The sequence below is a fragment of the Gadus macrocephalus genome, chromosome 13 (assembly GCF_031168955.1).
Source record: "Gadus macrocephalus chromosome 13, ASM3116895v1".
Taxonomy (NCBI): domain Eukaryota; kingdom Metazoa; phylum Chordata; class Actinopteri; order Gadiformes; family Gadidae; genus Gadus; species Gadus macrocephalus.
In genome coordinates this window covers 13604609-13626361 of record NC_082394.1, presented here as the reverse complement: position 1 = coordinate 13626361, position 21753 = coordinate 13604609, and the positions used below count along the sequence as shown (strand labels likewise).

The 21753-nt window shown below is 44.2% G+C and overlaps 2 protein-coding genes across 2 annotated transcripts in view; both read right to left on the bottom strand.

Annotated features, from left to right (window-relative positions):
• Positions 1–2: 2 nt before the first annotated feature.
• Positions 3–11582, bottom strand: soat2 (sterol O-acyltransferase 2). Its single transcript, XM_060069186.1, has 16 exons — positions 11393–11582; positions 9741–9875; positions 9549–9607; positions 9047–9180; positions 8239–8292; positions 7937–8044; positions 6642–6924; positions 6200–6275; positions 5382–5466; positions 5202–5247; positions 4708–4837; positions 4309–4406; positions 3827–3925; positions 3313–3448; positions 2591–2736; positions 3–1710 (listed from the first exon to the last, which is right to left on the bottom strand). Exons 2-16 carry the CDS (start codon positions 9808–9810, stop codon positions 1654–1656), a joined length of 1581 nt encoding a protein of 526 aa, XP_059925169.1. The 5' UTR covers positions 9811–9875; positions 11393–11582; the 3' UTR covers positions 3–1653.
• A 1180-nt stretch (positions 11583–12762) lies between these two features.
• kif5ab (kinesin family member 5A, b) overlaps positions 12763–21753 on the bottom strand; it is a 54963-nt gene continuing 45972 nt past the window's right edge. Inside the window, exons 25-28 of the mRNA XM_060069966.1 lie at positions 20908–20969; positions 18718–18745; positions 17684–17779; positions 12763–16274 (exon numbers count right to left, since the gene is read on the bottom strand). Of these exons, the coding sequence (XP_059925949.1) occupies positions 17701–17779; positions 18718–18745; positions 20908–20969 (169 nt within the window). The 3' untranslated portion in view covers positions 12763–16274; positions 17684–17700. The remainder of the gene's footprint in view (positions 16275–17683; positions 17780–18717; positions 18746–20907; positions 20970–21753) is intronic.

Below are 21753 nucleotides of genomic sequence, written 5' to 3'. Positions count from 1 at the left end.
CATTGACATTTTCCTCTTTATTTTGGAAGTTCGTTAATACAGTAGTGCAGAACACAAATAGGCAACATGTTTATTTGTTTATAGTTTAACTCCCATCCATGACAACTATTCACAAATAACAACCATAGCCAAAATAGGCAAGAGGCATGTGGAATGTTTTTACAAGGTCAAAACTGAGATGGATTAGTATGCAATACAATAAAATACAATACTCAATAAAATATATACCTGTCATCTATGATGACAGGTATTCTCATACACCAACCTGTCAATCACAGGGATATCACCGCATATCCCAAATCAGTAATCACTATCAATCTACAGTACATGAAATAATAGTTTAGCACCGCCGATGATGAGAGAGTTGTTGTTGTACTGTTTACAGCTACGGAAAGACTACCACTTGCAGCTGGCCGTGCCTATCAGCTGTTTCAGCAATCAATTACAGCCTTCCCTCAAAGTGGTGACAAAGAAACTTCACTGGGACCCCCTTCCATGTCCACCAACACAGTCCATGAGTCCCTTGCCCTTACCATCGCTAGGAACTCACAGAATCAGGTTTGTACGCACTTGAGGTGCGGTCTTGATTGATTTAACAGTGTCAATAAAAAGGGGAGATTGTTAACTGGAGATACATTCTCACTTTGGTACAGCAAAACTTTAAAAATCCTACTTGATAATAGGAATACTTCTCGACTTGGTCTCAATACAGTCTAAACAAACACATGACAGTGTGGTAGCAACATGGCTTTCACATGGTTTTGCATCCAGCATTAGTCGGGCAACCTGTTGGGTGTCAGCTGACAAAGCATTACATCATAAATGTAAATACTGTACCAAGCACACACTGTAATCCTCTTCATACTGAATGACTTCATAGGCAAACACAGGCGCAGTGGGAGACTGATAAGTCACTGCACAGCATGAGGCTGGCCGGGGACACACCGCTGGCCACACCCGGCAGTCCCTGCCACATCCCCCGATTGCTGGAGCTGAACGTGAATGGGCACGGGATTGGTGCACAGGGCGCCCTACAGGACAGGTGAGGCATTGCACCTTTGTTCTACGTGCACTTGCCTAGTAAGTTGGCTTCTTCCTAAATTAAATATTAATTATAATTCTCACTCTTTGTTCAGACTTTATAAATATGTATTTACTATAGACTACGTTCAATAATTGATTGTTTAAGGAAATTATTTGGTGAAAATCTAAAATTAGAACCATATTAATGTAAAGCATGCGGGTATACCCGCAGGCTTATAAAAAGATGATGTTACAATATTTTCTGCCTCCGGAATGAATGAATGAATGCAGGAGTTATTTTTGCAGTGATATATTTACAAAGCGAGGCCACTGGAACTATTTCATTTGGTCACATCAAACAAACGGCTTAGCCCTCTGGAATTCAAAGATTCGGGGTTCAGAAGCCAGTGAGTTGTGACAAGCTAGTTATCTTCCTCTTGGCCTATCCTGGTATCCGTGATGAAGCTACACAGCCTCGCATGCTGTTTCTGTCTGTGTTTTTGTGTGTTTTTCTTCATTTATTTAGTTATTTCATCATCGGTTTTCACAGAGTAAACGGTTAAATATAAGCTCCCAGCGTGATTCACTCCACTCCCACCCAAGGTCTGAGGAAGACCAGCTGCCTCCGCTTCAGGTCGAGTAGTTGCAGGACCACGACCGGGGCGTCACCAGCTCCCAGAAGCCATTCTGTTGGGGAGAAAAGGACAGAGCCGGCTCAGAATATATACAATAAAACCCAAACACAACACTGTGATTAATTTTAACTTTCTGGTGATCTTTAAGAAAGTATCTGTTCCTTAGGAACTGATCTGGTGCGTGCCACTTCTATATTTAGGTCACGTTTTAATCTGTTTTTTCAAACATGTTAAATGGTGGCCCTGGCCACGGAAGGTTACATCAGAGATTCAGTGGTAGGGGGAGGAGCTACAACGTTAGCACCGTGCCTGGCCATCTGCCATCCCAATCCATGAGCCAAACATCTGGCGCTTTATCAACTGCTCTTGGCACAAGGGGGTAAGGGGTGGTTGGAGGATGTAATCCAAACCACATCTTCACAAAGTTACAACACAGGCAGCTGTACGTCATAGGACCAAATGTACACTGTGTATGTGTTTGTTGTGCGTAGGCATGTGGGCCAGGGCTAAAGCCCACGTCATGCCTGGGATGCTCGGATTGTCTGGGGACAGGGACGGGGATAATCACAAAAGCTGGGATAATGAAATGGAGAAAGAACGGAGGGAGATTTTCAGACCCACGGTTAGATTAATACCAGCAGGGTGTAATACCGGTATTAATCACACAACTAAAAAGGAGGAGAAAATTTGGCCTCCCAGGTGTCCAAAAAGTAATCAATCACCTAATACGAGCAACGAGACTCTTCAGTAAAAAATGTATTTCCGCATTCAACAGTGGTGTAATTAGTTGGGGGAGGAGGAAGTACAGAGCAGAGAAGTGCATATACATTTGAGACAGAACAATAGCTAATAACTACAACAGTGACTCTGAATCATCATGGACACACAAGACCAAGAAAGAAGGAAAAGGTGGACCCTGGCAGGTTGCTCACCCCTGTCCGTGGGCAGTGGATCTGGGCGTACCACTCTTGACAATACAAGCACACCTGGACGCCCTGGCCAATGAACAGGCCGGTCCACATGAAGATGTTGCACAGAGGGCTCTGGCGCTTGTCGTTCAGGGTGAAGTTGAAAATCACTTGGGACGAGCAGAAGAAAATGAAAACACAAACATTTATTTATATAGGTTTTGGTTTAGTTTATGCGCTGTGTTTCGCTGTTTTCTTGTAGTGTACGTGAGAATGAGCTTTAAACAGACTTTATATGGGTGAGGAAAAAACACTGACTGCTTTGGGCTTTCCGCATAAATACTCAATAGTTTTTTTTGTTTCAATAGAAATTGCATGGTTTTACTAACTAATCAACAGGGACATGACTACAAAAGCATTAAGATTTCACCACTTTAAGTCCCTACCCAGAAGAAAAACTACAATCCACGAGATTCATATATTGTCTATCAATTAACTCGAACAAGATGATAAACCCATGGACTGCCAGATTTCATTCTATTCACAGACACAATTAGTGAGCAGACTTTGATCCCATGTCACTTCTAATCAACCATATTTAACTTCCCCCCCTTACTGGTTAACCCCTCTCGGTTAACATATATCATCAATCAATATCATTAGAAGCACACTGATGGCCTCCTCTGTATGAGCAGAGAGAGGTTATCAGTCCCTTAACCTCGTCTTCTACATATTGAGCTCCTCACCGCCAAACACAGCAAAGAGGCAGAACATGACGGGGTAGAAGAAGCCGAAGCCCATGGTGAAGGCGTACTCGTGGACCACGGCTGACACCAGGAACACGGACAGCATGGCGGCCGAGCGGAACCTCCCGTTGGAAAGCTGGGTGAGAGACGGAGCAAAGGGCGAGAGAGACCCTCAAGTCTTATTTCATGGACGCCTCTTGGGAAACAGAATAGCCTTTGCACTGCATTTTAGGGAGGAGTGTAACAGTATCACGAACCCATTGGTACGATGAGTAAACACTTTCTAGCGCTACAGAGATACAGTGTATTTTCTACACAGGACTAAGTTCTGATGGATAAAATGTGTGTCACTGGGGTGAAGTGGAAAAGCTGCGCCTCACACATTAGGTAGACGTTTTCTGATTGACCTCCATTTGTTCCTTTCCCCACTGATCCAATTCTTTGACAAGCCCTTAACAAGTTAACAATTGGATCACCGAACTTTGATGTGACAGCTAACTGCGTTCAAGCTCACCCAGAGGAAGTCTCTGTAGCCATAGTAATACAGCCAGTCATGGACAACCACGTTCCAGGTACGGTAGTAGTTGGCAAAGGAGGCAGAGTTCCACCAGTCCTACGGAATCAAAAGTGAAAAAATATATGAGGATATTTTAATATACACTATTCAATTACATATTCATTTTGTTAGTGAATATTCTCACTTGTCAGAACAACAACATGGTGACATGAATCAAGAAACTTCAATCAAGATCCCGGTCTTAATAACATCTTTCACAACCCCTTTGTCACACCAAGGACTGAGGAAAGAACCGGCAATTAAAATATATTTAATGAGTGATGCTTATCTGAAACTACTCTCGAGCTATGATCACAAAACCATGGCCCATGTGTCCCATTATCCAACTCAACTGAACGTATTTAACACGTCTATTCATTTCAGGTAGAAACTATGGAGATTCCCTCATCGCACATGGTGTTGCCGATCATTTCACACACCTTATAGAACATCCGGTCTCCGAAACGCAACAGCTCCCCAAACAGGTTCAGCCAGCAGTGGAGGAACGCAAAGAAGGCCAGCAGAAGTATCATTATACCTGATGGGGAAATAGAGAGAGACGTAAGAGTGAGATGCATTGACAGTGAGAAAGACTTAACAAGAGAGGCAGTCAGAGAGGAGGGAGAGAGAGAGAAGAAGAGTGATATGCATATAGAGAGAGAGAGAGTCATACAGAGTGAGACACAAATAGCAAAAGGCCACAGAAAACACGGTCTAGGAATCGCCATGCTCAAGCTGATTCCACCTCATATCATTGACAGTAATGATAGATTGCAGTTTATTAGCCAAGCTTGACAAGTTAAAGTATATAGCACTGTTACAGGTAGGCTAATAAGTACCTGGAAGTGATGAATTGAACAAGGCTAACACCAGTGTTCTTTTACTGAATGGTTTGCTTCCCTCGTTTCTGAAGACGGGCACACAAAGGCGCACCATGATGAAATAGCTATAAAACAGACAGCCAAGGATCTGCAGGAAACATAACAGACATTGTATCAAACAATATGTTGGTTAAATCTAATTAAGAACCATTTAGTTCTCGAGATTTTTGTTATGCATCATATAATAAAGATACATATAACATATACATATAGATGTATGATTTATGAAATGGGTTTGTGGTAGACCTTTATTCTGAGCATCTTTTACACGTCAAATCTCAAATTAAATCTACATTTTGGTTTCGCAATTATAAATTGCAGTTCAAGTGCCAACCAGTAGATGGCAAACAAGCACAATGAGGGTTTACTTTAGGAGCAGCTCGGGATTTCACAGTGAGGCTAGAGACTATTCCTATTAACTCTACTTATTATATATATTCTAATATACGTACCATGGCAGCGGTAGAACGGACGTAATCCCAACGAATGAAGGGATTCCTGTGAATAAATTACAAGAATGATGTATGCAGTTGTACTGCTGAAGCTGCCTTCATGTTATATTATGTATGGTCATCGGCCATGCTATCTCATTATTTTTGTACATGTGTGTGTTGCGTCATGACATGACGCACCTTGGGTACGACTCCCTGTAGATGAGGGTAGGGCAGAACAGGAAGTAGAGATAGCTCGAGAAGGTTGGGAATCTCTGTGTCTCTCCTGAATGGAATACCACAGTATTAGGAGTGTATAATGGTAATAGTATATGTCTGCATAGTATTTGTACATTTATTTCTGGTATTTGTACATTTATTGGTTGATGGTTGAAACCCTGTCCCAGCGGAAACACTTGCACCTTTGTAGTCCTCAACTGTGTGTGTGTGTGTGTGTGTCTGTGTGTCTCTGTGTGTGTGTGTGTGTGTGTGTGTGTGTGTGTGTGTGTGTGTGTGTGTGTGTGTGTGTGTGTGTGTGTGTGTGTGTGTGTGTGTGTGTGTGTGTGTGTGTGTGTGTGCGTGCGTGTGTGTGTGTGTGTGTGTGGGATTCTGTGTGTCCACTGTCCAGGAGGGTTAATGGTGGCCCCTTTACTCATTGAATGTTTTATAAAGCGTCTCACGTTGGACCCCATTCCGATGACCCATGTCCCATGTGAATCCTCAAGGGGCTGGCCTTGACCGTAACGATGTCCCAAGAGGACCACCATATAGGGCTTGTAGCGAAAATCGGACAGAGACATTGTCGGATATATAACCATTACGTAATAAGGCCCTTTCTCTTAAAGAAATGTGCTGCTTCATCCTTATTAGCTTTATCTCCACTCTTCAGTAGGTAGCTTAGAAAGGGTTCTGGTTGACCCCTCACCATCCCCCCTCCTCTTTCTCTAAATGGGTTAACGTTGTCACGGTGACTAATGGCGGTCCGGTAGAGGCAATGCATCTTGTGGCGTTAACGGTACCTTGCCGAGGCTCGCTCCTGCTGATAACAGGGACAGTCTCCCTGATGAAGGAGTAGCTCTTCATCAGGAAGCGGATCTGATAATGGAGGACAGAGGGGCAGAGCGGTTATGATCGGCAGACTTTGTGCAATACATTACAAGTCAATGCGTTATGTTTTTTTAATAGGTCTGTGTTGCTTATCGGACGGCAGGTCATAGATCTCTTTATGTTGCTGGGTGACCTAAATCAAGTTTGTGGACAGTACCAATGACTGTGGCACATCTGCTACACATTGATATACACAGGCTTACGCAACCCTTTGATATACACCGGCATACACACGCACGCTCCATGCAGGCCGCACACACACACACACACACACACACACACACACACACACACACACACACACACACACACACACACACACACACACACACACACGGCCTGTCATACACTCACCTGTTCCAGTGTTACGATGAAACGTGATGCAGGGGGCAGCTGGTAGTGTACCACCACATACACGGGGAACAGCCCCAGCACGCAGGCCTGCATGGCAGCCAGGACCAGGCCGATGCCGATGGACAGACCCAGCTTGGATCCCGATGCATGGTAGACGGTTCCCCACAGCGTCACAGCGTTGTAGGGAACGACCAGCGTGTAGACAAACATCCATCCCCAGGCCCAGGTGACGATGCCCAGCTCCCCGAAGGCATAGAACAGCAGGTCAAACTCCAGCACCAACCTTAGTGAGGAGGGGGGGATCAAAAAGAGGCGTCTTCGTGTTTTTATGCGGGTGTTATTCACACAGGTGAAGCTTGTGTATGGATTATATTATAGTTTAGTGAATTTTAAGTGAATCATTTTTTGTAGAAAAAAAGATAGGAAACGGCTACATATTCTACCTCAGTCTCAGCTGAAAATTTTAAAAAGGGTGGCTGGGAAATTACACTACAGAGCTTTGCCTCTGGGAGAATTGTCTGTAAAGTTGTTTGTAATCCTCTGCATTGGAACTTCTAAATCTTTACTGAGGGATAACAGAAGCCCTCTGAGGGACTGATTGGTCTGTCTCTCTCCGGCTGAGCGCTGAAGGGGAGCAGACATTGATTCATTGAAAGTTTGGTTTGAGCAGAGAAGATAGGAAGTAAGTGAGAGAACTTTCTGACAGTCAGTTTAAGGGATACCTAGAATGAGGTCACACACTTTGTAACGTGTCAATGTTATGCATGCACACACATACACACACATACACAAATAGAAACACACACTCACACTGAGTAACTTTTTATCATTGGTTGTACAGGGTAAGTTTAATAGCATACATAAGGAGCTCGATTTTCTGGAATCTATAAAATGGTAGCATTGGCAACATCATTCATTGATGCATGCTCAGAGTTAGTGTCATCGTAAATACATCTGTATGTGTGTGTGCGTGTGTCACTGTGTGGATATGTGAATGTGTGTGTGTGTGTGTGTGTGTGTGTGTGTGTGTGTGTGTGTGTGTGTGTGTGTGTGTGTGTGTGTGTGTGTGTGTGTGTGTGTGTTTGTGTGTGATCCCAATGCTATATTTTATCTAGGCCAAACCACAACCACCTGTAACATAATACTATACATCCTCTTCTGGACAGTGGACACACACAAACACACACACACACACACACACACACACACACACACACACACACATGCAGCCACACAGGACTCCCATGTTCACTGGAAAATTCCCACACACATATCCCCACATACATTTGACTGACCTGCCTTGGTCAATGTAGTCGACAGCCAGAGTACTGATGCAGAACACAAGCAGCACGGCGACAAACATGTGGTAGATGGTTCTGATGTGATTGATCTCAAACAGCTCGCTGTCCAAGAGGGAAGAACAAAGAGAATACCGCAATCTCACACAATTGCATTTCGATACATACTTTTGTGTATAAATGTTGCGTCACATTTAATTGTGTCATGTATCTTACACTCCAGCAAAAGATGTGGGAGATGTTGAAAGTATTCCAATAATGTATACTACTCCAATATTTTCAATAAATCATAAACTTACTCTAACAGAGAAGCTCTCTGTATAAACACTTTTCCATCTTCCATTCTGTGGGACCTGAAATTAGATATCAAGACAGCAGGCGGGTAAGATCAATGCACACACATGCGAGCACACGCATACACACACACACACACACACACACACACACACACACACACACACACACACACACACACACACACACACCCAAGCATACACACACCCACACCCAAACCCACACACACACACACACACACACACACGCACACGCACGCGCACACACAATCAGAGTGCACTAAATGAGAAGATAAAAATATATTGTGTATTGACATTCATAATCCCTCTATGCACGGAGGGAGAGGCTTTTTAATCTATCTCACACAGGTCCAAAGAGGATCCTCTGTTATCAGCCGTCACCAGGGTGAGGCCTGGTGAGGCCTGGTGATAGTGTTATGCCAGGGGTTTGGATTGAGAACCGGACATTCACAGAAGACATGGCCAACAGAGATGGACATTTTTGTGTCCTCTAAAGCTTTGTTTTTAAAGTCAAGCTAATTAATTTGAGGAGCCAGCTTCAACTTCAACTTCAACTATGCTATTATGTGTAGCTCATTGTTTCATCTTGTCTTCTGTCTCGCTGTTTGCTGCTGAGGAACGCTCCTTGACTTCTACTTGCTACGGGAAACATTGACTTCGGTATAAAAAAAGTATTTATCCATCTGTCTGTGTATCTATCAATTCAACTTCAAGAGGGCTATAAAATGAATATAAAGGAGGGAAAAAAGATTTACGGTAATGTCATTATTGATCGCCCATGGGTGCACCTTACCTGGATGTGTGGCTGTTGGTTTTCTCATTGGCTGCAGTTCTCTGGGTGAGGGGTTGAAGAGACTCCGTCAGGGCTTTGTCCAGGAGGACATTAAGCTGGCCCTGGATCTCCTCCAACACTTTTACTTTCACTTTCTGGAAGCACAGTGAAAATTCATTATGGATTCCCGTCTGTTTTGAGCCCTTAGCTCCACACGTAGGCTTTAAGCCCTCCTTCAGTCATTATTATGCGTATCGGCCTGTGTGTGAAAACCTATTTCCTCTGCACCCCCTCCCACAAGCCTTTTACATTTCCCTCCTATTAGACTTTGTATGTGTCGAATGCAGGGTGGACACAATCTTGAATAGGTGCAATGGTTTCAATGCTAAATATCCCCATGGATATTTAGCATTAAACCAATTGCACCTATTCATATCAATAAGCTTGTAAATGCTGAATATAGTATGATAAACCTTGTGGTCTGATAGAGAAACATTCAACACAATACCAAGACGTATTTCACCTGTATGTGGCTCTGCAACTCTCTCAGTTCATCGCCTTGAGCATCCGTTTGGCTGCCGGCTGAAAGTGGAGACACACAGGTTATATGAGCCCCACCGTCTCAGAAGGCTTTTGCCTCTTTTGGTAGTCTTGGAGGGAATATGGAGGGAAAGTTGGTTTACTGAGCATGTCATTATTTCGGCATCAACCCTACCATCATTTGACTGAACGGCCTTGATGTGCTTTTGATGCCCGAGTCCGTTGGGAGGTTTAGTTGTTGCCATGGTTTCCCCCCCCAAAAAAAGGGCTCAAGTGTGAGGCCTGCTTATTGGGACCCTGTCAGAAGAGCCTGTTATAATACAAAGGGATGGCACACACAGGGCAGAACATCAAAGGTCAGACTTCCATTTGCATTCAGTGGATCAACTCAGTTATTGCCAAATGAATGATGCTATACAATCATGCTAAAGTCAATGAATTGTAGCTCAATTTGGACTAGTGGTCTCAATCTGGAATTACTTGGGTACATGGATTTTTTTTTTTTGTACAATGGCACCAAAAGCTTTGATGATTTTGATGATTACCCTGACAGAAAATAATGGTGTGTATTTGGTTCTGTCTGTTGAACGGACACAAATGGACTAGGTCCTGAGGGAGGGTGGTACAGTTATGTTAGCAATCCAGATCCAGATTACACCTATTACTATTATTATGTCCTAACATGCAAAAAACTTACATTACATTTAGAGGTGATTCGGTCATGAGTTATGACCAGCAGTAACCTACAGTGGGGTGTTTCAAGGCTTTCATCTGTTATGCTATACAATATTAATACATTATAAGGCTAGCCTATCTCGCTTTTGCCATAGCTTGCACCTCACAGCAGTGTTGAAGTCTGTTGGAAGGCTATTTCAGGGCATCTAAAAGGCTGTGTGAGTGTTTCAGGCTTCTTGATGAGGAAATCAATGCCCTTGTATGACAGAGTAAACCTGATACCATTCTTATCTTTATGGCTTGATTACCTGACTCATTTTCAAGATTCGACATTGACAGATACCATTTGTGGAAGTAGGCACATCATACGACTATGTATTAAACTCTAGCCAAGCAAGAGTTAACGAAAGAGAGTGTTACATGAGATAAAGACCTGCATCAGTTGTTTTGCCTTTCATTCGTATAAAATGTAACTCTTAGGAAAGTGTTTCGTCTTTTTCAATCCGTTCCATATTTTATAAACACCATCAACATTGAGCATCCCTTCCATGCTCTGTGGATTAAAATGAATCTTATTTAACTATGATGTCATAAATAATAAAATAGCCCTCCCCTTAGCAGGATTCTGTAGATTTCAAGTAAATTATTTACCAAGAGGATTTAGTCTGAACCTTCTGCTATTATCAAGAGAATAAGAAGGGTACTTTTTGATGATGCACGCCGATGTTTCAATGGTTTGGAGTCAATCCAATTCATGGGAAGGTTTACTCATGCCTTGATTGGATAACAAGTTTCAAGAGTAAAACAATGTAGATAAAGTTTAATCAGCAGATAATCAAGAGCACTGTCACATATCAGTATTGAATACCCTCCTGTTGATTTATTGACCTGCGTGTCATTCAATACTTCAGTTCAATCTTTAGTATATAAAAGTAAGTACTAACATGAGTGTATCTGTAGAGCATTGACATTGTATTAAGCCATTTAGCAGATGCTTTCTTCAAAAGGAACTTCAAATCGAGTATTAAAAGCACTTGATTTTAAACCAATGTAAAATATACAAATGAAAATGTATATTTTACATAAAAAAAAGCTGTGATCCGGCAAAACTGCAGTGCCATTCATTCCTGCGTGTTAGCATATTGTACTCACGCAGTCTTCAGCAGCTCTTATTCAACAGGGATAAGAAGGAAAGGGGGTTACAGCATCATCCAGTGTGCTGTCCACTTTTAACCGGTGTGGCTTCCTGCTAGGTATGTGAACAGAGCTGTCTGTAAACTCTGTTCCTTTCCTCCTTGGTTTGTTATGTTGATCTTTGTCCCCAGTCATGGCCCTGGGCCCTTGGAAGTGTAGTCCCTTGGATGTCCAACCCCTCGAACTCCAAAGCTATGCATGATGTCATGGGACACACTCACAGCCTTTGGAGTTTAACCTCTGCTGTCGGATCAATACACAGAGATAGTTTTGGGATTTGAATAAGAAGAACATTTCTAAGTTTCTGAATGCTAATGAAGAATCTGGGGCATGGTAAAGTCTAACTTGACTTCTTGCATGAAAGGCCAGTCCTTCAAACACAGCTTTCATAAAGGGTCACCCAATGCCGTGGTCAATCGGGTGGATTAAAAATTGCACACCACTTTCAAGAGACATTTAAGAAGATCATAAAAGGAAAGACCCCTAGAGGTCCTAGAAGAGACCCTCAGGGGGAGAAAGAAATACAATGACAGCTTGCTCTTCACAGCTGATCATATACAAGCCTGTGGCCGTCATTGACCCTGTGTGCTATGGTCTGTATATCTCTCTTATCTGTTATTTTGCCTCTCCTACCAAATATTGGTGATCCCACAGAGGGACAGGTTGTTACATTGGCCCTGGCCACTGCCCTTTTACCTATTATTTAATCCATACAGCCCCAAACAAAAACAACCATTGAGGCGTTCCCATTATTTTTGACCTGCAAAATCCCCTGTTGCTGTAATTTAATTCTAATGAATAAACACTTGGGAGGGGCAATAAATATCATGTCAAATGACACGGATGAACTTGAATCTGGCGACGCGCTGATGTTATTAAACAGAGAACAAGTGGAGCTGTAGGGCTGAACCCTGCATAGTCTAGTCAAAAGTTTACAGGCAGAAGCTGCCGGTGACCGAATAAAAGGAAACCACTGCATAATGTTTCCTCACACTTTCATTATGAGTTATGAATAGGGCTAAAACTACCTGGATCTTGAAGTCGGGTAATGTAGCAGACAGTGGAGGGAAGGTTGTCCTTGCATTAATGAGACACTCAAAGTGTTGCAGACGCGTCTGGGTTAGGATATCAAAATGTTTGATTCACCCATCCTGCTTGAATAAGTATTGGTCTACGATGGGGAGGCTGACACTGTATGTCATCAACACATACAATGTGTGAAACAATGTGTATTAAATCTGCGATTTGGCATGGCTCCTGGAATTTCCCAGGAAAGGAAGGCACAGAGGGAGAACGGGTAAAGATTAGAATAAAGACAAAATGGTGTGTTGATTTGTAGACAGGATCACCTTTATTGAAAGAGCGTCAACAAGGGTGTTTGTTTTTCTGTGGCTACAGAGGTATGTACTGCATGCACTACATCACACGCTACAAACTCAATAAACAAACCAACATACAGATGTACAAACAAACCAAACAAACAAGACAATTCGCCAATGGACTTCCATCTATGAGTTCCACCGGTATACGGCCCGACGTTCCGGTAATCTTTTATCGCCCTCATTTGCTAGTTTAATGATAATAATAATGGCCCTGATGCGCAACTACACATTGATATCTGGCCATATTATTATTTTTTGATTACCGAGGACAAATAGATTAACTGGAATCAAGGTTTCTTTGACATATTATTATTATTATCCCATTTTCCAAACATTTAACAGGTCAACAGACATCCGTAGTGCAGGTAAACACAAAGGTGAAAGGTTTCTTATACCCATTATAGGTCGGAACAGATTGAGACCATCAATGCCAGCCACATTCAACTCATGGCTTCTCCATGGTTTATGTAATATATTATATAATGTAAACACACACAAGATACTTGTTAGTCACTTGCTAATTCATATAACCTCCCTTGGAGAGGGTCTAATTGGGCCAGAACCGGCTCACATTGAAGCAAATGGTTTAGGAGAATAAAATATTTTCTAAAAAGTGAGAAATGAGAGCTTTATAAAAAATGATTTTTAAAAGTGCTTCATGCATCGCTAATGAGTCTCTATGTAATACAAATGGAATGTTTTGATTGGCTGGGATTCTTCAAAGTCAAAAAGTGAGCATCTTGGCACCTAAACAGTAGAGGTAAATGATTCTCCAGATTACACGCACACATGCACACAAGCACACACGCGTGTGTGGATGAAAACACAAATAAACGGTAGTCCCCTCCGGGCCCCACTCTTGACCCTCTTGTACTGATTGGCTGATCAGGATGAGAGGTCCGGCATATAGAGTGCTTCACCGACTTAAACTCAGAATGCATCCGCTGCTTTAATGTAAAGGATCCAAAGGTCACCTGCCTCATTGGCTGATAAGGCAGTATCATCTTCTATGCCAGCCAAACATACTGTTTCTGTTGAAGCAGACAGGGGAGTATCGATACTGAACGTGCCTGATAACCTAAAGTAACCCAGAGCTGGACGTTGTCAACATAATGTAAACAGGCCATTACAGGGCAAGATGCTCTCTTTCAAAATCCCAACAAACTACATACTAAGCTTTGGTTAGACGGATGGGAAACTAGAATTTTGCATTCACTGAACGTGCAACTACTTTCATTTTAAAATTGCACCGGTGTACAATGTACACTTGCTCGAAAACAATTTGCTTTGCATACAGATACAGAACATACTTCTAACATAAATACAAAACTCCACTGAATAATAAATAATAAGCCGGAAACAATTAGCTACAAACAGGTAAATAAATAACAAAAAAATAAACTAATTATTTTACTACATAGGATTATAAAAATAGTTTCTAAATTTTTTTAACAATTGTATTTCTATAATTTCATTTTCTTTTCCCCTTCTGTGATCTTGAATAACATGCCAATGACTGTATAGCTAACAGACAATTATTGACACACAATTCATGCATGTAAACACAGAAATCTTTTACACCTGGTACATATAGCCTACTGTATTTTTGGTCACCAGTCCAGAACCTTTTGTGTTTTCTCTTTTGCTGTACCAACTTTCCTATTGCAGGCTTTCATCAGAACAAAGTGACATTTTGCATGTAGGTTCCATCTCCTGTAGTTATACAACAAACACAACAGTCAGGAGGGTAAATGGTGTGTACAGACACCATTATATAATCCAGCTCTAAGCAAGCAGACACTGATCCAAAACCACAGGGAGAACACAGAATTGGCTCAATTTAGAACCAGGTGGTCACTCGTAACATCATCATCGACTCGGACCCATTTCAGCATAAGCCAAAACCTGTGATTCAACCAGATATAGCATTGTCCATGTGGTTGGATTATATTGGTTGCCAGGTTACACTTTGAGGACATTTCATCAATATTCCACGTTATTTCTCATAATTTCACTTAACTCAGTCATGAACTCAAGCACATAAACAAGCACAGCCATTATAAAAAATGTTTTCAACCCGAGTTTTGGCCTATTCTTTTGTTACGCAAATAACACAATGGTAGTAGTATTTAATGTGTTAATCACTACAGATTTAGGTCAGATACAAAACTTCAGGGATTTCATAATAAGGGTTGGACGTTTATAAATTCTCTTTCTTCTACACTCCGATTACAACAGTAGAAATGCCTAATGAGGGAATGCGTGAAGAAGAATGAAGGCTGGGCCGAGGACTCTGCTTTCTCTTGGGACGTACGGACGAATGTGAGAAACCTGCATTTGTCCTTTGAGCAAACATCTGCGTGTCTCTTGGTTTGTGTACCATCTGAAACATTTCCTTTTTAGAGGGGTGATGTGTATTTCAGCATGATTACGCTGAGATATAACATTTTAGTTTTTAGATTGTGTGTCCGTGTGAATGTGTACTTGTGTATGTGTGAATATACGGAGGTGAGGTCAGTTACACTGCTACACAAATCATTAGAGCAGATCATTAACACAAACAAACACCCAAACCCACTAACAGGAACCACAAAGACTATAAAGTGTTTTTGTGGTAATGAGATTTGTTACGAGTACACATTTATGAATAAAGGAGACATTTGAAAAAACTAATACTTTAAATAATCATTAATCGACCATTGCAATACTAGTGGAAACATTTTTAAAACTGAAGAAAAAGATGTTGTGAATGTTCAGATAAACTTTTAGGTCAGAACAACAACAATTCATTTTTGGCCCATAGCCATACTGTAATTTTTTATAGAAAAACATTGGGGATGTATAAAAACAATTATCTGCTCTAGCTCAGCCATAACTATTTCCACCATGCGCTTCTCATTGAGGGAATAACAGTTTGATGATATATTATTATACTAGCCCTGCAGGTCTTATTGTTCCACGCCAACCAGGTTGGCACGTTTTTGCTAGTTCAAATGATAATCCCTTGGACCGCTGTGGGGTCTTTGTATTAATACCTCACTACCTCCCTACACACAGACATTCTCATTCTCACACACATACACTCACAGACAGACAGACAGACAGACAGACACACACACAGGCACGCACGCACACACACACAGGCACGCACACACAGGCACACACAGGCACGCACACACACACACACACACACACACACACACACACACACACACACACACACACACACACACACACACACACACACACACACACACACACACACATCCCAGCAGCGAACCGTTGAAACGGGTGGATTGACAAGGGGCGAGCGAGGAGAATGAGGGACTCTGAGAAGATCAGTACAGTACAAAGATGATTTTATCTTTTGTTTTGTTTCTTTTTCCATTTTCCGGATCATGGGAAGTTTGTTAAGACAACGATGCAGCTATAGCTGCAGCCTCAGGACGTACAGCCACCTGGATGAAAGCAGAAAGAGAGAGAGAGAGGAGGGGGGTGAGAGAGAGAGACACACACATGAAGACTGAGTGACAGAGTGATGGGGTCGACACAGGAGTGAGAAAAATTGGTAAACCAAACGGAGAGGGGGGGGGGGGGGGGGGGGGGGGGGGGGGGGGTATGTGAGAGAGCAAGAAAACGATAGAAACAGACTCAGTGAGTCACTTTGACACAGCCAGGAGGCACTGAGTGAGACTAGCGGCACTTCTTTCTACCTGCCATTGTTTTGGGAGATGAGTGTTCTGAACACATTGCAGCCAGGTTTAGACGTCATAAGACTCATAAAGTCCTTGTTTACCGAAGCTGCACTGCTCTCGACTCTTCGGTTCTCTTTCAGTACTTCAGTTATCCACTTATATTATAATCTTAACTGAATTCCATCTCACTCTATGTAGGAAGCATGGCATTCATGAACAAACGTGATCTCAACTAGTCTTTGTCTTGTCAGTTTGTTTTGTCCAAAAAAAACAACCTGCATACTTTAAATATTCGTCTCAACCTCACTGAAAGACCTTTGCTGACTAATCCCCATGCCAGTGTCTGGACAGGTGTAAGATAAGGCTGCGATAATAGACCTGATATCAAAGCAATGCAGCCATGCTATATTCTCGCCCAGTGTGATTTGCTCACTTAAAACAATATGACTCCAGGTCTTGTTTGTGTGGTGCCGGCAATAAGCCTGTGAGACAAAAATATGTGCTGCATCTGCTTAAGGCTGTAGACCACAATCTGTTGGCAGATGGTGGTAACAGACGCTTGTTACTCGGCCCTATCTCGTTGTCCTGGAAGGATTGCCCGATGTCCACTGTGTGACAACTCCCTGGGCTTTATCTCTTTCTGTTGTCAACGCCAGGAAAAACTGTAAAGGTGTGGATAAAAAATATAGTTCTGATGGACAATGAGGAACTTCCTGTATCTCTGCTTGGGCCTTCCTCCGAGCTCCGAACCCCACAGATCACAGCTACGACAACACACACCTTCACCAGCGTGGCAGGGGCTCTGGTCCTAACCACAGTCCAGTGGCCTGGCGGCTGGCCTGCTCACATTCCATTTTGCATGCATGCGTGTGCTCCTCTGTCTCGGGCTCTCTTCTCTGAGGCCGTACGCCGAACTGCCGCTACAGTGGCCGTCTATTTTTAGAGCTAATGGGAAAGGGAGGGGGGAAGGAGGACGGGGGGGGAGGACCTGTCTCGGTGCCGTCTCTGGGTTTGAATGATTGGATCATTGATCGAGGTCGACGGCGGGCGCTTTACATGTCGGGGCGCCTGTCCTTATCCTCTCTTTGTGTTCCGTCCACCCGGTGAACTCCATCGAACTCCGATACCGAATCACCATCAGCCTGCGTGGTGGGAAGAGAGCGCGCCCTCACCTGTCCTCCGCTGCTCACTAGCTGGCCGAGGCCTCGGGCTGCAGGCCGTAGCGCGGGGTCGGCGTCGAGCCCGCCTGGTTGTCCCATAGAAAACGTCTGGACACAGAGTGCACGCTCAGACACATGCTGGGACCGCCCACACACACACACACACACACACACACACACACACAACACACAACAAGCACGCGCACATGTGCACACGCACGCACGCATGCAAACACACACACACACACACACACACACACACACACACACACACACACACACACACACACACACACACACACACACACACACACACACACACACACACACACACACACACACACACACACACGCACACACAAATCACAACACACCGCCAGCGCAAAGCCGTTTAGCGCGAGCCAGTGGTGGGGCAGGAGGAATGAGAGGAGGGGGCAGCAGCGGGAGCAGAAGGCGGCAGCATGGATGGCAGAAAGAGGGCAGGGGTGATCCAGTGAATAGTGGAGTTGTGGAGGGCTGGGTGGAAGGGGGGGAACGGTGGGAGGGGTGGAGGGGGCAGGGTTGGGGGGTGGTGAGAAAGCAGGGAAAAGCCTGTCTTGATTAGTTCTCTAGACTCGGCTCATAGAGGGCAAGAGGGAGAGAGTGGGAACTACATGAACCCTTCCAGTGTGGATCTCAGTCAGCATTAGCATGCAGCGGTATGGCGCCATATGGACGGCCTATATATTTCGCAACAAACGTCTAGCTTGGTGGTGTGTGTGTGTGTGTGTGCGTGCTTCGAGTTCAGAGGCAGCATTGTCTCCGGTTGAAAACTCATTAATCTTCTTGTATCCTGTACGGCTGAGATTGGCAGCTTTGTGTACGGCAGTCAAATAAAAATAAAGCAAAGATTTTCTTTTCATTTCTTTGCAGCACCCTTTGGAGAGAACATTGACTACCAGCGTTAAGGCATAGCGAATGTGGCCAGGCTAAGCGTATTGATCAGTGACGGGGATGGAGGTGGAGGAGGAGGTGGAGGTGGGGGGGGGGGGGTCTGCAGGCCTTACCTGTTGTCATTCACGTCGGCCGCGTTCCCTGTGGGACAGAGAGGAGGTGTGTCAGCAGGCGGGCGGTGAGTGCGGCGGTGGCTGGGGCGCGGGTGTGTGTTAGTGCTCAGGCCTCGAGTGGATTTATCCCGCTGCATTAGTGCCGTAATTGGAGTGTTTATTCAAGCTAAACGTCTGAAAGATAAGATGAACAGCTTCGTGAGGCGGCCGGTGTTTGAGTGCTTAGCGCATCGCCGGGAGGCATAGGGGTGGCAGGGCGGGGTGGGAGGTTGATGAATGATCCTAACGTTGAGGTCAATCCAGTGCCTCCACGTCCACCGCGGCGGCAACGACAACAACAACAACAACAACAGCGGCAGCGATGACACGATAATACACAGTGGGTTGATTTACATAGTGCCCGTCTGCAGTGAGTAAGGAGACAAGACGGCAATCTACTGGGAGACGGCCGCCCGTCTGGGCCCTTGACAGCCCAGTGGAGAGCCGGCGGGGACCAGCCGCTTCTCTGGATTGCCTCTTCACTTGTTTCTCCTTTCCTTTCATATCACATCATAGCCATCATTTCAATAAATGAAGTGCCCTATTCATAGTATCCATAATGACAACTAGTACGCCCGGCGCAGACGCTATTACCGATAGGCTTATTCCCAATTCTGACATAGTAGAATAAGCATGTGAAACCAGAATAGTTCATATTGATATCTTCATGAAAAGAAATATAAAGAATGTGTGTGTGTGTGTGTGTGTGTGTGTGTGTGTGTGTGTGTGTGTGTGTGTGTGTGTGTGTGTGTGTGTGTGTGTGTGTGTGTGTGTGTGTGTGTGTGTGTGTGTGTGTGTGTGTCTTCACTTCTTTTGACTTTCATTAAAAGACTGATCACGCTCGACTATTCAAGAGAGTGGATCTAAGCAGTCTCTTTGGCTAAAGTGCTGAGGTAGATAAATATAATTGGATGCCGGCTATTAATAAACACCTTGTATCTCACAGGAAGCTTCATAACAAATCAGAAAAGCCTCAGCCAGAAGGAAGAACCCGCACGTGATCGGGAATAAAACTCGAATGTGATTGTTGTTCATTGTTTAGGCCCCTAAACAATAAGCTTGCTAGTAAATAGCAGCCACGAAGCACTATTTTAAAATACAATAAGCCACACGACCGGCCATATTCACAGCTTAGGGGCCTTCATGTCCATCGCGCGGAGGAGGACGTTTCATGCTGTATAAATACCCATGTGTGGTCATCGTTTGAATGGATCACTAGTGTCACGGGAGAATGCTTGAGGTGAAGGAGTGTTGGAGCAGTGAACAAACTGGAGTCATCGGTGGGTCAGGCCAGCACTGCGGTGGCATTGCAGGCTGTCTGGGGAGCTCCCTGTCTGGCTAAATAACGACCTGGCGGGCCCCCATCCATTTCCACTAGAGACTGTTGATGCTGATGGCCGCACAGGCACACAAACAAGACATACACACACGCAGAAAGAGACAAAGGTACACGCGCACACACACACACACACGCGCGATTTGAGAACAAGAACAAAAAAAATCACTTTGCTTTCGAATATCTGTGCTAAATGTGAACCTTGGATTCATAAATATGCATGATTCCCCTCATTAAAATGTAAACTCACAAGTTAACTTTTGACAAGACAAGACAAACTGGCTCCTATTAGTATTCAACACACACATGCGCACACAAAGTTAACACAAATGTGCATACTTCACAGAGAGAAAGTTTGCAAAGAACTGAAATCACATTCAGTCCCAACGCACTCCGCCTAGCAGCCATCAGCAGCACAATAAACTGAGACCTTCTCTCTCTCTCTCTCTCTCTCTATCTCTCTCGCCGCCTCTGCAAAGAGACAACCTCCTAGAAAATTCTGTCTGCAGATCCCTTGGCCCTTGCACTGAGCACGGAGGAATGCCCTTCCCCGCCAGCTAAGACCATGCCTTCCTTGAACACCCACCCTAATTACAGCCGGGCAACAATCGCACGGCACGCGCTTCAGCACCCCTCCACCCCGGGAACAAGCGGGCCTTGATTGTTATTCTACCAGTGGCGGCAATTACTGTCATTTGGCATGAAAGACGTCCTACCAGCCAGCAGAGCGGCAAAACGAGACCGACAGATGGCAGCGTGACGGAACGGAACACGCTTCAAAAGGAGCTCAGGTGATGTTGCCCAGAGAAACTCACCGTTTTCAGAGTCGAGCATCTCGTCTGCCGTGTCCGTGGCGCTCTGCGGTTCATCAGGTTGCCTGGGGAGAGAGCGGAGGCAGACAGATGAACATCATGTGGCATAATGATGACACTGTTAGCTTCTCTTCTCTCTTTGGTTCTGCGTTCATGTACCGAGTGATATCATAACAGCGTCGTTTTAACACGCTGCGAGCCCCCCTGTATTCTACTCCAATTGCAGCACTGCAGAAGGTTTATGGCTGCAGTGGCGGTCGTCCCGTCTTATCGGGGGTACAAAAACAACCAATAAGCTACAGATGCCTCCCGAGTCCCAACATGGAGTGCAGATAAAAGCGGCCGAGAGTGGAACAGATATCTTCAGTCGATTATGGTAATAAAAAACACTGGCAAACATTAAGTGGGGGCCGTGTTTTCATAAAGTTGGATTACCGACGCATCACTTTCAGCGTCCCCCAGAGACCGACCCCACCCACTCATAATATGGAAGAGGGTTTCCATCCTGACGGCTCCTAAAAACCATAGTGTCTGCTATTTATACCAATGAAACTGAAGGGTCCTCAAGATGTATTTCTTGATGTTATTCTCAACATTTCCCTTCAGTCTACTTAGATCTACAGCCCGTTTTACAACTCGTAACCAGCATGCTCTGAGCAGAAAATAAAGTGGCACATATGCTCCCTAGGGCTTAATTGAAAGGGGGGCGCTGCATTAAATATTGATCCCCGGTGACCCCCATAGCTGTGGCTGTGCATTTGGACAGAGACAAACAAGTGGAAGGAAGAATACAGAACATGATTTCCCATCGGACCATTATCTCCGCAGCTAGCACGGCCATAGACTGGA